Genomic DNA, 17,824 nt, shown 5'->3' on the forward strand with positions numbered 1-17,824 from the left:
GAGAAGAAATAAAAATAAAAATGAGAGAAGTGAACATCAACCTAAAACATGTGACCTACATCGAACTTAGCATTGTGGTAAATATTGACTTAATACAGAAGCTTGTAAAATATTATGGTATGTATTCTTTCCGTTTCCGAGCTTTAAGCCTCCAGATTTTGGGTTTCACACTTTCGTAGAGAATAAAATACTCAGATTCATGCAGGACATATGCGTAGATTTGAGGTTTAAACTCTATGAGATTTTCGTAAAAGATTTTAAATATAAATTTGCTTATAAAGGCATGGAGGACAATTTTCACTACAATTGAGAAACTTATGCTTGTATTTAACGTTTTTACTCATTTAAAATAAAATAATGTAGACATGTTTCATTAACTTATACCAGTCACAAGAAAACCTGAGATATTCTAAGTAGGCTCTTCAATCAATGTCTGACAAACACTCTTACTTTTAGAATCTCCCCTTTCTGAAACAAAAGCCACGCTTCGTTTTTCAGATGCTGTGCACTAACAATTCAACACGGGTGTAAGACATTCTCAGTAAGAAATCTGTACTCAATCAAGTTGCATAAAATGTATCGCTACAAAACTTTAAAATATTCATCGTAACCTTAATATTTTCGATCCAACACTAATATTATTGATCAATGGACAGCATTCATCAAGTTAGACATATTCAACAATTACAAGAATCTAGTGTGAGAAGTCAAAAATCTGTTATTTTGTGTAATACGTTAACCACTGATTTGTTTTAGAAAATGTATGACATAACATATAGGTCCACTTCATTGGAGCTAACTTTCCTGTGTACGCCTTTGTGGGGGCTAAATTTTTTGATTCACTTTAAAAAACGTTGACAGAATATGCCATTAACGATTAGGGCATGGCACACCTGTATATTTTGACTTGAATGTTAGACACTTAATTCAAATACCACTGGATTGCTAGAAGTGGACATGCGCAGTTTTGTTCAAAGGAACTTGACCACCCATATTTACTTAGATCATTTATGCAACCATTATAATCTATGGTTTTCCCATTTCTGACAGGCTTGTAGTACTCTTTAATTGCCTGATGTGCCGTCTTTGACTACTCGTTTTATTTTCTCGAATCAATATGCCAAGTTTTCCGTATTTCCAAACTGTAATAGGGTTTTAGATACGCTTAGGTTTTTTTTTTTTTTTTTTTGTTAATTTTTCGACGTAGAATCATGTCTCATTGTAAATGATTCTTAGAAATATTATGTAACAAATTTTCTTAGATCTAAAATAAGAACAAGACTGAAGTTCAACTAATTCCGAACATTGGTATTGTTGCAAAAACATTAAGATTGTGTAATTTTTCTTATATTTGAGATATGCAAATAATTGTTAAAATATTTGAATGTATTTAACCAAGTAAGAAGCAATGCTTTCTGTTTTTCATTATAAAGGATTCCATTCTCATCGATTGCTAATACTGTTTTATATGCAGACTCAAAGCTAAGAGTGTAAATATTTTCGTCCAAAGGTCTAATAGATGAAGCGTACTTCTTGTAAACGAATTTCTAAAATAAAACAATAACAGTATTTCTCGAAATTTAAGCACGGTAGCAGTAAGTGTTCAAAAAGAATAAGAGGTAACTAGATTAGGATTTTCTTCGTATCTAGTATATATTATTAGTCAATCAGAAATGTTTTGAGATGACTGACAAGTAAACTTTCTCACACAGAAATCGGGGATCTAGACATGGTATATACTTCGTGGGCAGGAATTAACTTTCCATCTAATAACTTTTCTAAATATTTAATCTATTTTCATCAAACAAAAAACATTTGTAATCATACAATAGCAGAATTATTATGCATTGCTTATATTCCATATAAGAACCACCATTATCCACCAGTTTTCATGAACGGTTTGGGGTTTCTGCAACAGACATCTGGAGATATACCACTGATACGTTTGCAAGAATGTGACAATAATTTTCATGGACGAAAGTTCAACTTTTCCATCAGAACAATTCATTAGGATTGTTTGTTGGGTTGAAACAATTTTGCGAGATACCTGTATTTGTGATTTCTGAGGAATCCGAGTAAAGATTTCCTGAACCACTTGCAAATTTTCCTCTCACCTGGATGTTGAGGTGTGACCCCATCCCCTAATATCTGCTACATAGCTTCTACTCATTAGTTTTGAATTACATTTCTCTTTGGTCCTAGCATCTACCGAGGCACGAGGTCCTTTCACACTTTCCCACCATCGCTGTATTCGTACCATGGACTGTCATATTTGATACCAGTGTGGCAGTTGAGCACGCTCCTGCAAGGTTAGGTGTTTTGCCATGATCTACCACTGATACCTACAGTGGCATAAGTTAAATATAACGTAATAAGTTCTAGTGTTATAAGGAACCAAATTCTTTTCGTTTAGTGAAAAATTGCTTAAATAGTTAACAAATTATAAACAGTTTTCAATTATGACTGAATTCCTGCCCATCTTCCTTATCCGTGAAGTACTAACTGAAATTAGTAAAAATTCATAATCTGAGCTGCAGACACTAAAAGTTATAGGAGTTATAGATATCTAAAACTAATATTGTAATATATGGAAGATCTTATTGGCACGTTAGTCTCTAACACTACTTTACTGTATCAGTAATGTATCTGATGAATGAATTGTACAGTAGGAATAAATGTCCAGAGGCTGAATGTAACTAGTATAGTCGCCAGAAATGAAACGTTTCATAAACGTGATCGATTCTGGAAAATCTAACAGATAATACTATGATTCGAATTTTCTGATCACGAATCAAACAAGAGAATTTTAGAACGATCAACAGGAAAACTGTTCCACACACAGTTGTTATATAATCTTATGAGGTTTGCCTCGTTCATATTTGCCGACTTCTTACAAGCAAGGTCCACAACGAGGCACACTCAGATCCGACTCAAACTTCGCCCAGAGGACACATAATGGAAAAGAAGAAAAATACCAAATTGGAGCTGCCCAATGCCAGAAACACCGGAGTTATGCTCCCCAACATAACGCACCACGCAACAATATGATCTAAGGTAAACGTCGCAAGATACCCGTTTATGTCGAAAACGGAAAGGGCGAGAAGCACCGGGATGATATCAAAAAGATACCTGATATGTTATAATAATGTTTTGGGGGCCATCTTGAAAGCCACGATCTTGGATATAGCGTAAGGTATTGAGATGAGAAGTGGGATGTGTGATATATCAATGTAAGGTAAAATGCAAAATGAAAATCAATGATGTAATCGCGAAAAACATATGTGTACTGGTGAGGACGTGATGAAGTGTACAAGAAAAAATTAAATTTTTTAGTTTTACGTCCCGCGATTATGCCGACCAGGCTAAAAGAGACGGTGATTATGAGAAATGAATAAAATGTTGGAATGATGAAAGTGTAGAAGACTCGGGTAAAACAAACGTGTATGCGAAGGACAGAAGACGCCACAACATTGGGTAACATGCCACGGCAATGGTACGCGACAAGTATACGTAACAGTGTCTGTACATGGAAGTGTCTCCGCATTGGCGCATTATGTCTTTCAAGGATATTGGGACCCGGCTTGGTACAGTAAAAAACCACAGTTGCACCCGCGATACGAGCGTTCGTTTGAAGACTACAGGAACTACAAAGGGCTATCTATTGTGAAAGAGCATGAAGGCAGCTCGATCGGGAGAGTAGGTAATATAATATTGGATTGGTTACCAAAAGCAGGACCTACCTGGGATCGAAACTCACTCCTGGGCAACGTTTTGTACGTTTCTTATTCACTTTTCCTGCTGTTTCGTGAGAACAAAGGACATTTCGGCCTACGTTTGTTTAAACAACAGTATTTGAAACAAAGTATGCATGGGTGATAAGGCCCAGCCATGTTCTAGCTAACATTTCTTTACGAATGTTTCTTTTCTTTTGCGCAATGTGCTACACTGTTTTTCGACGGGAGACGCGGTGACTCTGTGGTAGAGCGTCCACCTCTGGTGCTTGGGGTCCCTGGTTCGATTCCAGCTCGCGCCGTGTGGACTTTGTGGTGGACAAACACCGTGCTCGTGGGTTTTCTCGGGGTTCGCCCGTTTCCTCCCACTTTCTTCATTCCACCATTTCATTCATCTCTCATCATCTCTGTCTCCTTTAGCCTAACCGGCATAACTGTGGGACGTAAAGCTCAAATATTTCATTTCATTTTTTATTTTTCGACGGCCCCAAACAGAATCACAATATCAGTGAAAGGCAGCACTGTGGAGTCGAGTTCCATGAGTTGTTGCAATCTCCCACGGGAGGGCTAATTTACCACACAGTGAGACCACTCGAATTGTGTTTACGGGTTTCACTGGCACAAATGGAACGAAGTGAGCGTGACAGCAGGTGCTAGCCCGTGAGAAGTGATAGTGTGTTTGTGGCATACGCGAGTCAAAACGCGCAATATTCTGTATAGTGAATGTGTCGCACTATTGTCCATCTAAAAACGCCAGTGTAGACCTGCAATATGAACCCTCTCAATGTGGTGTTAGTTTTGCAAAGGGAGCTTTCAAAACAAGGGTACGTTCAATCGACAGAACCGACAGTGGAGGAACGAAAAGCAGTTGAACACATGCTGGAGTTTTTGAACAACTACGATGTAACAGAAGTAAATGTGGATGAGACTCTCGACATTGATGAATACGAACCCGGTCCGGCCCAAACAGGTGAAGAGGATGCCGCGGATAGTGGTGACAGCACGCTGCCTTGGAGTGATTCTTCGCTCGAACCACAGGCAACACCGTTCTTGTCCGATAGTGACTATGAGCCGAATGGAAACGAAGGTAATACAGAATATTATACGCTAGAGGACAAAGTTAACATGTTACACTACTGGCTTGACGTAAAAGGCAAAGGGCGTCAAACATTCGCACATCATTCATATCGCTCGATGAAACACAGATTCCGCAACTGTCCCTCGGTGAGAACACTGTTTAAATGGAAAGAACAACGCGACAAAGGCTTATTGAAAACAAAACGCGAAGTGTATCACGAAATCACAGAACATGTGCTGCAACAATTTATAGCTGCGCGACGTGATAACCGCATTGTCCATGACAGTGATCTTAAATAATGGGCAAAGGTGCAGGCTCTGAAGTGTAGTCTCCGTACGTTCAATGCTAGTCACGGATGGATTGGGACACTCAAACAACAAAAAAATATCGTGAGCCGTAAAATCACGTCATATGTCACAATGAAGTATGTACGCGACAAGAAGGATATTGATTTGGTTATTGCAGGGTGGCGTGGCGAAACCAAGACCATCATGGAGGGGTTTGAGAATGCAAATATATGGAATGCTGATGAATCCGGTTTTGCGAAAGAGTTGACAAGTGGGCGCACATTAGCCAGAATAGGATCATCGCACATTCAGGGCTGTGTCCAGTCTGTGCATCAACGACGCATACGTACACTGTGGTGCCGTTGTTGTCGAAGGCAGGAGTGGTGGCGGATAAACTCTTTGTCATTCTCCAGGAACCCGTAGCTTTAAGTACTAGGGTTCAGGACAATATGTTCGCCGCACCAAATTTAGTGGTATTCTGGACGCCTTCTGGTAAAATGACAAGGGAAGCGTATTCGGTTTTCATCAAAGAATGCGTAATACCACAAGTAGCAGCAGATGCTCCCAACACACAAAGCATTCTGTTGCTAGATTCATATGGACTTCACAAGGACAGAGACACATTTGCAAGGCTACTTCATGAAAGTGGTTTCACCGCCGATCATATTCGCATCCATATTATACCTGAAAAATCTACTTCGCAGTGCCAACCGTTGGTTCTGTATTACTTCCGTATGTATAAACACATGGTGCGACGGATTTCGGAGGCATTGCGTGACCATACCAACGTGAACCTTCACCAGCGAGACACCGTCCTTAAGCTGCATTCACTGGTACACAACCAATTTTGTTGTCCACGATTTCATATGACACATCAATGCGGGTGGAAACTAGCTGGATTAGCAGAAGAGGTTGCTTTCCAGTACAACACAACTGACTTTTGTTTCAATCTACGACAGCGTGAATGTTGTAAAGACGAGTGCCCAGAACTTTCTGTGATCAAATGTGCTTGATGTTTGCGGGAGCTGTGTGTCACCCATTTCTTTACTCACTACCACTACTGCCGAGATTTTCAACAATAGGTACAACTTATATATATCTTTTTTATGTATATATATCTGTGTGTGTATGTAGCATTCCAACTCAAGTGTATATGTTTCTCTCTATGTGTGTGCGTGTGTGTTTCTTTGTCGCATCATCCATGTGTTCTGGGTTCCTTTGGCCGTTTCTATTTCATCGCGTTAACAACATATCTTCAGCTGTTTTTCCATACCCTGCTCGCATGAATTCCTCTTCACGTTAATACCATGCTCGATACGTTATTAGAGTTTGGGCATTGGTTTCAGTTTCTAATTCTACCCGACATCGATCTTTCACAAGACATCCTTCACGTTTCAATACCTTACGATATATTCACGATAACACTTTCAAGATGGCGGCCAAGTCTCTGTTATACCATATCAGGTATCTTGGTATCATCTCGGTGCTTCTCGTCCTTTCCGATTTCGACCTAAACGGGTATCTTGCGACGTTTACCTTATATCATATTGCCGCGTGGTGCGTTATGTTGGGGAGCATAACTCCGGTGTTTCTGGTATTAGGCAGCTCCAATTTGGCATTTTTTCTTCTTTTCCATTATGTGTCCTCTGGGCGAAGCTTGAGTCGGATCTGAGTGTGCCTCGTTGTGGACCTTGCTTGTTAGCGAAGGATTTGTTGTTTAAAGAAGCGTCGTTTCGATCATGGGAAGGATCAAGAGGAATCCGATACCAGTACATAGAGGGGTCTTATGATCTCTCCAGCAACTGTGATGACAGGAAAGATCATATGCAAGTGCGTAGTTACGTTGATGGAACCAACAAAAGTTTGGGTTATAATTGTTCCACGACAACGAAGAGACCTATGAGAGTGGAGTTCTTCCTGAAAGTGATTTTGTTCTATGAACAACACATTCTCTGGCTTCAGTTCTTGATTCAATATCGTTTCATTACGGAATAACTGGCAGCTGTTGCCGGTGTGTTTCTCTTGCGCTATTACCTATCCTACGAATGAGGTTCCTAATACGACTCTTGAATTCGAGAATACAGGATTGTGATATCCAGGCGCGATTGTGTCAATAAATGATTGCTTTCGTTTGCAAGGCCCAAGCACGTAGCGTGTTCTATAGTACATCCTTGTTTATCGCTTTGATAGTGGGATTTGGTTCATTACGAACCTTGTCATACTCGTATAAACTTTTTATATTTTAGATCAGCTTGAAATCGTTGATAACAACCTATCCCAGTTTCTCTCTTCGAGGATAGAAACACATGAAATGGTAGTTCAGTAACCAAGTGCTCTCTCTCTCTATACTTGTCGTCCAGAACAGTTTTTTGTCTTTGAAGAAACAGCCCAGTTAGATCCCCATGACGAATCTTCTGATGTTTTTACAACTTGCAAAGCCTCTGAAGCTGAATCCATTTCCAGATCATCATCACTAAAATCTATTTGCTCATCACTGCCTCCACAAACATTCAAAAATCCAATTAATTTGACTTCTTTAACCACATTCATATCTTCTGACAAAAGCAACACAACTTCATTCAACATTGTTATCTCCACTTTTCTATATTTCTCGTTCAGTTGAACCAACTTGTTGACAAGCTCGGAAGCTAAAACTATTGCATTCACTTGTGTACTTGCAAATAATATAAGAACAGTGCGAATTATAGTTTACATTGTAACTTTCTATATATAACATTTTGACTCTATTGTCTTGTTCCATTGTAGAAAATCATTTCAAGATGTCTAAAATTTCCAATTATAAATATGTCTCCTTGTTGGTAAATACACTTAACCATAACATGTAAACTTTTTTAAAATAGTCTGTAAACTATCTTTGGTACTCTTCCTTATTGCAGAGGTCTGGCATCAGGTGCTGATCGACAATAGAGATTGGTTAATGGAAATGGAAACAAAAAAGACCGACGAATCAAAAAGGCCCGGAAAACCAAGAACGTGTGAAGATCTATTTGGCATGGAAGGAAGCTTCAGAAAATTAAACATTGATTAAGATTACTCTATTACAAAAAAAATTCTAAATTACAATGAAAAGTTATAGAAATTATTCTAGTAGCGTTGAATATGTAACACATTTATGACACATTTTATGTTTATTTACCTATTTGTCGTTTTAAAAACAATTAAAAAACACATCTCACAAATTGTTGTTGTAGAGTTGATTTTTAGCGGTTATCTGTTCTGACAGATCGGAGAATTCAATCAATATATAATTCAATCAATCTATACAAATATATATTTAATTATAAAGTAATAAAGTTCAAAAAAATATTAAAACAAAGTCTAGATTAAGTTTAATTGACCTCTTCCATTCAATAGTATCTAGAGAAAATATTAACCCTAGGAACACCAAGGGGGGAGCCTCAGAAGCCCACAAATTATTTTTATTACCTTTCTATCATATCCGATTGCATAAAAAATCTTTAAAAAATGATATTGTCAAGCTTGCCCCATTCACCATAAAACGTACTTGCTTAGTTTTTAGTGATTTTTATTTTCTATTTATAAATGAAGAAAGTGCTGTTGGCCTCAGAGGCCCCCCTCCTTGGTAGAACTATGGGGATATTCAGTACCTACGCTTACTGTTATATTCCAGTGTTTTGGCTATTTATTTGATTTTTCTTTGAAACAATTTTGATAATACAACATGCAGGGACACTCTTTACTTCTATTGTGGTACAATGTTGCCAACTGCACATTATAAAAATTTAGTATATACATTTTTCTGATTATTTTTTGGCACCTAAATATTTTATTTTCTATTAGTTAATTCATTAAAACCTGCCAACATCTAAGTATGCCTCTTTATATTCTTTATATTATAATCACACATACACACACACACACACACACACACATATATATATATATATATATATATATATATATATATATATATATATATATATATATATATATATATATATATATATATATATAAAGAAGAGAGAGAAACAGAATCAAGTATCAATAGTGATTGGAAAGAACTATGCTGTTGCACTTCTGGTGTTATCAAGTATTTTTATCATAGAAGGTACAAGGAGCAGCCTGCAACACTGACTGAAGACTCATATTTCATAGGAAATTGTCAGTTCCTTATTCTGTGACTGTGACTGTATGTGGGAATCTGCAGTAGCATTGAAACAATGGCAAATCGTGCTCTTCGGCAAAGTTCAATTGAGAAAGAACTTAAAGAACTTTTAAATGAATCTGACATAAAAGGTAGTGAGCTCGAATATTGCAAGGTGGAAATAACCCTGTCAGATTTTGATGCAAAAATCGGTGCTTTGAACATATTATTTGATAATGCAAATGGAACAAGTGGAAGCAGTGGTACGTTTCTTGCAATGGATCCCTTGTAATATTCATGATATTGTAGAGGTGTTAGTTTACAAAACTGGCATACAAGTCGTACCTTGTTTGCTTACGGTTTACATTTTCATTCCATAGGTGCATAAACCTGACGTTGTGCTACTAGAAAAATTGTTACTTAAGTTGTGTTGGCAACACTGCTTCTCTGGTGACAATCCCTCCCATACACTGTCTATCTTTTCGCGGAAACAAAATTTGAAAGAACTTTCCTATTTTAAAGATAACTGGAATGAAATTATAAAAGATTAATCCTGAATTCATTGGAATACTGAAGTATATCCCACTCCTCCCCATTCTAGCCCAATTTAGTGCAGCACCACGAAAATGCTTTTAGAAGCCACCTTTATACACATACTACACTGTAGTAAGTCGCTATTGATCTGTTTAATAGTTTTTCTACTCAAACAAGTAAAGTAAATAGGTCAAAGTTACTGACATAAATTGAAAATGGTAACTTAAACAATTACACATATGTAGTTCGCAACACTGTACTTAGCAACGTAGTAATAATAGAGAACAAAAATATATGATGTCTTAGACATCCCAAGTTCATATCAGACAAGATAAATAATTTTCCATGAGAAATGATATTTATGCTGTGGGTCTCAGAGCCTCTCTTCCCCTCGTTGGTGTTGTATGTAACACAAAAATACCTTGGTGTTCCTAGGGTTAAAAGTCGTTCATCGTCATCCTTATATCATAACACATTAAAAAATAGAAAAAATTGACCACATTTGTTTTAATTTATTTTATATTAAATGGGAATCTTCTATAAATGCTATTAACATTCACAAGCACATGCATTTTGAAAATTTCGGATGTAAATGCATACTAAGTGTTCAAGAAAATTTGAAAAAGTGTTTGAAATACAATTTCACCACTCAATTGCAAATACCAAACTATAACATTTAGTAGTAACGCTGAGAAGTAAAAGTAGAATAAACTTTGTAGCGGTATTTGCTTACAAGGCCAATGATTGTAAATATACAGCAAGTTAATCAGACTTTTTCTGACGAATACTGAAATGCAATTGCGCTACAAATCCGTTCCAAAACCATCAATTGTGTTCTACGTTTCACCAGCATTGTATTAAGTATTACCCTACATTTCAATTTCCTACTGTTGGAGTGAAAATGATGGAACATGAAATGATAAGAATGTGTTTGCTAGTATAAGGTGAACAGATAGGCAAGTAAGGGTACAGAAAAAACAAGAAAATATTTGTGATATATAAAATTTATATTATTTATGCATCTTAAATATAATGAACTTCATATGAAGTTCAAAGGTACAAGAAGTTCAAGTAAGAAATTCGTGAGGACTAGGGATGATCCAAAAATGATTGTGCAGACCGAAAAGGCGATGCACCCGGAGATCAAAACATAAGTTTTCGTTTGCAAAGGTAACATGGAAAAATATTTCTTATGTTATGAGAACATATAATTCAAATTATAAGAAGATGGTTTTGTGAAGTAAGACTATCGGATAAAAAAGGAACTTTTTGTGTATGAAACCTGTATTACTTATGTAACTTACTTATAAGAAGCATATAGAATGTATCATTCATCATATTTCATTCATATTTACATATGTTTATTGATTGATGCGACTTAGATTGATCGATATTGACTGAATTTGTTCAACCTTCAGATTGATAGTCTATTAGTTTAGAAATTTCAAGAATGATGATAATGATATTTATGTTATATTGGTATTCAAGTAAGTCTAATTCACTAAAGATATTTTTGTAATGGCATTAATGACCAAATCTCTTTCAGAAGATTCATCAATGTATATGTGGAGGTATAATCAAATCCACGATTATTCCGATATAAGTATAAACAAGATATACACATAGAACAAACTAGGTTCCCTTGTTTCTTGTTCTGTGTCAGGATAGAACTGAAGAAACGATCTGGTGGTGAAGTTGCAGACTTTGTCCATGTATACTCATAACTGTTTCTTATTGGCTCCATGCACTAATGGTCACGTTATGCTCTAACAATACACTGAAACCGTTTACTAAATATATTAACTCTGTAAGGAAATATACAACAAATTAACATACTAGGTTCTGTTTCCAGGAATGTGATCTAATACAATAAACAGTTTAGGTTTCGCACTTCTCACGGTCTCCAATTTTAAGTAACATCTGTTAAGGATGACCAAATTAATGTAAAAAATTCTCACTTCCGGTCAAGTTCAGCTATTATTTCATGAAAACTAGAAACAATAGCCTCTTCACCAGTTTCCATGTACAAGTGCAAATTCGATTCAAGCTTTCAACCTGAGTTTTTCGAGATAAACTCAACTGGTAATCGTCTAACCCTTTGATCAGTTTACAACATTCTTACATCCTATCTATTGGTGGTACCGTATAAGTATTAGGAAAATCACATACGCGTACTGTCTTACCTTAGCCCTTGCCTATAGTTATTGGTGTTTTAAAGCATATTTTATATTGTAAATGCCTCCTCAATTGAAATCACGTATGCCTATGGTATTCAATATATTTTCCACCTGGAATCGAACCTTTGACTCAGTGCAGATTTTTACAGTCGACACATGTACACTGAGAAAAAATGTAGGTAGCGTACTTAAAAAGGTAGGTTACATGCGTAATTCCGTAGTTCTTGGACTTAACGTATAGCAGACGTGTAACTGAAAACGCATGTTTCATAATACTTTCCATATAAGTGTTCCGTCTATACGTACTTTCGGTATGAAACAATATAGGCGGTCAGGATCTCACATATAAGTGGACGTATATAACATATAGCTGAAGAATGTAACATAGGTATGTGCATGTGATATATGAAAAAATGTTAGATGTCAGACATCCTGCAATGGCATGATGTAACATCTAAGCGCAGTGTGCATGTAGCATATGGATAACGTATGCTCCATATTGGTTTCTGTAGTAAGCAAGCCCATTCCGTATATTTGTATAACATACCGCTGTCCAGAGAACTGATTTTTTTCAGTGTTGTTCCGGATTGATTTCTCGTGGTTTACACATATTATGTAAAGGCACTGATTAGTAGGATCACCTTTGAATTCGATTTTCGATTGCGCTTATGTCCATCATACTCCAATTTAAGCTGTAGGTTCAAGCAGCGGCGTCGATTTCTGATAGGATCATTCAAGTATGCATTTGTTTTCCTAGCAAAGCTACCGACATCTTAAGTGCTCAAGCAAACTTTGAGGTAATCTCCTAGGATTGGCACACGTTGATTCACGTTTCGTGCAGATTCAGTGCCTAAATGGACGTGAAACACTAAACTAATATACTAATTTTCTACCCCTTCCCCTTCATTTAGCATAAATTCTTACGTTATAAATTTTTAATAAATACATGATAGAAGGAAAATGTATTATAATTCATCCTGCGCTATGTTGAAATTCTACAAATATTAATTCAGCATGTATCATTGACAACTCTTAAGAGATAAGCGAAAGCATTCTAGAGATAGAAGGAGGGACATTTCATTATAATCTCTGAATTTCGTAGTAAGATGCAAAATAATTCGCCATTCACTTAATCACAAATTTATTTTCAAGCTTTCACTCCAATACCATACTTCTTTTGACATAGGAAACCAAAACAACTATTTTTTCTTCAACGCTAAATCTGTGATGTCATTAGTTAAAAATATAAGTTTCTACTCTTAATCATTTAGGCGGAATTCACACCTTCAGTATACAATTTGTTTGGCCTTTGGTATAAATATGTGTGTCTCACAATAACATGTTGTATCAATGATCTGGTGTTGTGCTGCTCTAGAGTGTTATCAGTCGTTATTTGTTACCTGACAACAATTTATTTTATCAATCTGAAATTTAGTATGTTCTCAGAAATGCCTAATACTCATACTTCTTGTCCCACCTGAAACGAATTAGCAGAAATTTTATCCTGACTTTCCTGACTGGTTATATTCGTCCGGGAACATTTTGAAGATCTAGGAACTATATTGTAGTTAACCAAGTACGTGGATTGAACTTGAAAACTTTAGTATCTGTGAAGATTCTAATTTTGGCTGAAGAGTATGAAGAAATAAGGAGTTAAACTCTTCCAAGCATTTTTTGAACTTAGTTTTCCTAAGGTTCCTGCTCTAGGAGTTGGTAGAAAGTTTAGTATGTCCCTAATTCAGTTTGTAATATGTTGCAATAATACGAGTGATGATTTTGGTTTTCCATTAAATGACATATGTCCCAAACGTGCTTTTAACATATAAGGCCATGAGTTCAAAATAAATGTTTCATAAACAGGAACAATTAACAAATAAGATTATAAATATGAACATGACTGGACTATAGTAATAAAAATCAACCTAGTAAGATCCCTGCTGATGCTCACCTCCTTTTATAAATGAAAGTTTTATAAAATGAATTATTGCTATGTATTTTGTTATTCAATGAATAAAGCAAAGTCGCTAAGATGATTTATTATCCCGTAAGTACTATGGACCGTCTCTCAGACCGCTGCGACTTTTCATATCATTATATTTTCCACAGTCTCACTACTACAAGTGGATCTTTTCGTCTACCTTCCTGTCTAGCAAATGGTTACGTATTGTGAAGTTCGTATTATAATTGATCCCCTGTGCGCGGCGCTGGAGGGGTCGAGCGGTCTCACAGACGTACTATAGTAGTTACGTGATTATTTTGCTGATCAGTTGTCTTTCGTTATCTGCTGATTATTAGCAGTTTTGTGTTTTACCGTGTGGCACGTCTTGCACCACACATCAATTAATGACCCAGCGACTGGAAAACCTGAAATAATCACATTTTATAACATGAGTAAAGGCGGAGTGGATACTCTACACAAAAATGTACAGATTTCACATCAAGTAGTCGAACAAGACGATAGCCATTGACAATTTTCTTTATGCTGGTGGATGTTGCGTGTGGTGTCAATGCGTATGTCTTGCATCAATTCTACGCAAGTCCGCAGTGATGACAAGACTTGATTTCATGAAAACGTTGGCAAATGACTTGTTAGGCCTCACATAGAACGTAGATTGTTCATCGGACATCTGCCACGAGAGCTGAGTTTTTCAACCAAGAGCATACTACAGCTTGAAAGAGAGTTTCCCACCATCGCGCATAAGGAGATGAAAAGGAAAACATAGTCTTCTGTCAACTGAGTTGTAAGCGGAAAGCACAGATATTCATTCGTGTCAGCGGTGTGGGGTACCGATTACCTTGCAGTGCAGAAAAATAAGATATAAGTGCCTATCTGAAGAAAGGGCATGCTGTCAGAAAAGTTAGTGCGATACTTTCTTTACCGGCAAAACGTATTTTGTTTACTTTCTCCATCATATAAGAACAAATAATAAGTTTTATTCATTGCCTTTTCACAAAAAAAAAAAAAAAAATGTAAGAGTGCAACTATAACAGTACCTTCCTGTAAGTTTAAAAAAGCTAAAATTCCATGCTTATTTTCTCGGTTTTACTGTATTTCTTATTCTCAGTGCATCTATAAGAAGAGTGTCTTGTCTTGTCTTCTTTCACCAACTATCGGTGTTTTAAATAAAAGCATCAGCATTATTCGCCAAGTATGCTATAAATGTATGAAAATTGAAATGTTTTTCTTATAATTGTAACTATTTTTGCAAATGGCGTGTGCCGCCATTTGCATTTTTTCTGGTCGACTTCCAAGTCGTATTTCCTGTAACATATAGTATTTTGTATTATTTCATTATTAATTGTTCGTCAAGTATGTTGAGGTAAGAAAATAGATAATATGTCAAATCCAGGTAATAATTGAAGTGTCTTAATTAGGTATTAGTGTAGTCAAAATCGGGAAGGAGTTCCAGTGGGAAGAAGAGGGCCAGTTACCCAGTTGATCGGGGTGAAAATATTGAATAAAGTGAAATATAGATGAAATGAATGTGTGTAAAGTAATTGTAACTGTGCAAAAATGTTTTCGTGTTAAAATGTGATGAGTGTAGATGATGTATGATAGATATTTTTCACTTTATCCACTTCCTCTTCATCAGCTCACTATCTGCGATGTTCACACTTTCACTATCTCCCATAAGAAGAGTGTATTTTAAATTAGTGTTATTTTGGCTACATAGAAACGGAAAAAAAATGAATATTTCAACAATTACAATTTTAGAATAACTATGAAAGCATTGTTGCAAATTCTGATTATGTTCTCTTTCTCATTGTTTTAAAAATATAAAGCTTTTTTTTACATCGTGAAATTACTATGTTTTACTTTTCTATAAGCAACTAAGATATGTAGGATATAATTTTTAAAAAAAATATACAATGAAACTACTATTCAGAAAATGTGAAACAACAATGCGGTCTGACAGACCGTTCCATAGTAGTTACGTGATTATTTTCGTCCATAGTACTTAAGGGTTATAACATGTTAAGATTTGTATGCAGTGTGACTCAATTGCTACAAATTCTTAGCTTGATTCTTGTGAAATGATATTTATTTATGAACGATACGTTTCCATTGGAAAGTTAATGTAAGCTATGTATTTTGTATTAAAAATGTAATCAATCAATATTCAATAAAAGACAAAAAAATGTGAATTCCTGTATAGGTCTGAATAGCTACATTACTTATAAATCATAATACAGAAATACAAAAAAATGTGAATGGAGATATCTGTTTTTCACACTCACTGAAAATGTCTGCTGCTCGTTCATATCTGTACCAGTATCACTCGTGTTATTTTCAATTTCTACACAATGAAGATTGGCATAATATCCTTTATAAATGTCTGGAACATATTTGGAACACTATTTGCGCACATCTTGCAACTTCTTTGCGCTAATTGGAAGGGAGTTGTAGTAAGCTCGAGGTGCATTGCTCAGGTTTACTTCACAAATGTCTGCAGTCTCCTTGACTCCGATAAAACATTCGTATTCTATTTCCGGAGAGTGTCCGTAGGATACACAAATATTTTGATCTTTATACTAAAAAACCTTGTAAGTAGAGATTTTGAACGCCTTCTCCGCATTCCTTATGTTCCTAACAAACCAAGGTGCCAAGATATTATGAAAGTCCTTGATCATGTTTTGCTGAACCTTTATGACACGAAACTTTTTGGATGTTCTCTGAACAAGTGAATACCATTCTTCCTATATATATATATATATATATATATATATATATATATATATATATATATTTGGCGTCTGAGTTTTTCAATCTGTGCAAACTGTCTGTCACATGGGAGAAACGAGTGTCCACTTTCTGGATAGTGATGAACAATATTTTCAAATTTCTTAGTAGTAGCAAGTAAGGACAAATACTGGACAAGAGTTTCGTTTTTGTTTTGTCTTCCACAGTTGTCTGTAAAAATGTACAATTTTTACACTAGGGTCTACGAAAGTTTCAATTAGTTTCATTTGCTCCCCTTTTTTGCGACTGTTTCATCATACATATTCATTTTTGATGCTCCTGTCTTGGCGGAATAAATGCACTGGTTATAAATCCATATTTGTAATACTTCTCCAACAGGAAGAGGGAAATTCTGCTGATAGTCTAAACATAAAATATCGACTGATGGATCTTCCTGTGCTTGCTTGCTTTTTTCTTTCAAGTCATCGTAGAATTTTTGTGCTTTTAACAAATGCATCTCTCTTTCACACTGGAAGTTCATTTTATCCTCATTAATTGCACTATCTATTATGACTTTTAATTCGTCACAAGTAGAACACACATCACTGCGAGGTTTACCAAAAGCTAAATTGAATATGGTGTTAAGAACATTATTATAATATTCGTACGAAATTTCTGGGTTACATTTGATCCATTGAGAAATATTATGGAAAACCTCTGGTTCATGTTTCTCCAAGTAAAGTTCATGCATTTTTTACAGTAAGGCCAGGTTTAAATATTCTCTCTGAGAATCTCTTCGAGAATAGTGTGAGTTCCTAGTAGGGAAAGATTTGATGTGGTCTATTACTTGACGCACAACATTCTCTGGATTTTTATTAACCCTGGAACCCTCAGATTTCCCTCCTCTCATATCCATCAGAGGCGTGCTACCGACCTTTTTGCATAAGGCAAGCCTTTCAACCTTACATTTTTTTGTTGCCATGTAAACTACAAAAGCCACTCTTATAAACTTGGTGTTCTTTGCCGTATACGTTTACGTAATATTTAAATGATGCATTTCTCTTTTCTTGAATTACAAACTTCTTTTGTGATGGATTACCCCGTCTCTTCAATATGAGGTCAGGACGCTTTTGCTGGATCTCACAAAATCGTATTAGCGTTGACAGGTATGCATCTTGCAATACTTTATCATTCACATTATTAAAGTCTT

The 17,824-nt window shown here is 35.9% G+C and overlaps 1 protein-coding gene across 2 annotated transcripts in view; it reads left to right on the forward strand.

Moving 5' to 3' along the window:
* Positions 1-8,958, forward strand: part of LOC145693270 (alpha-tocopherol transfer protein-like) — a 151,683-nt gene extending 142,725 nt beyond the window's left edge. For both annotated transcript variants that reach the window (XM_081769112.1, XM_081769114.1), the window contains one exon: positions 7,994-8,958. In XM_081769112.1, coding sequence (XP_081625238.1) covers positions 7,994-8,145 — 152 coding nt within the window. In that variant the 3' untranslated portion in view covers positions 8,146-8,958. The remainder of the gene's footprint in view (positions 1-7,993) is intronic.
* The last annotated feature ends 8,866 nt before the right edge of the window (positions 8,959-17,824 follow it).

The sequence above is a fragment of the Thermobia domestica genome, chromosome 8 (assembly GCF_964235325.1).
Source record: "Thermobia domestica chromosome 8, izTheDome1.hap1.1, whole genome shotgun sequence".
Lineage (NCBI taxonomy): Eukaryota > Metazoa > Arthropoda > Insecta > Zygentoma > Lepismatidae > Thermobia > Thermobia domestica.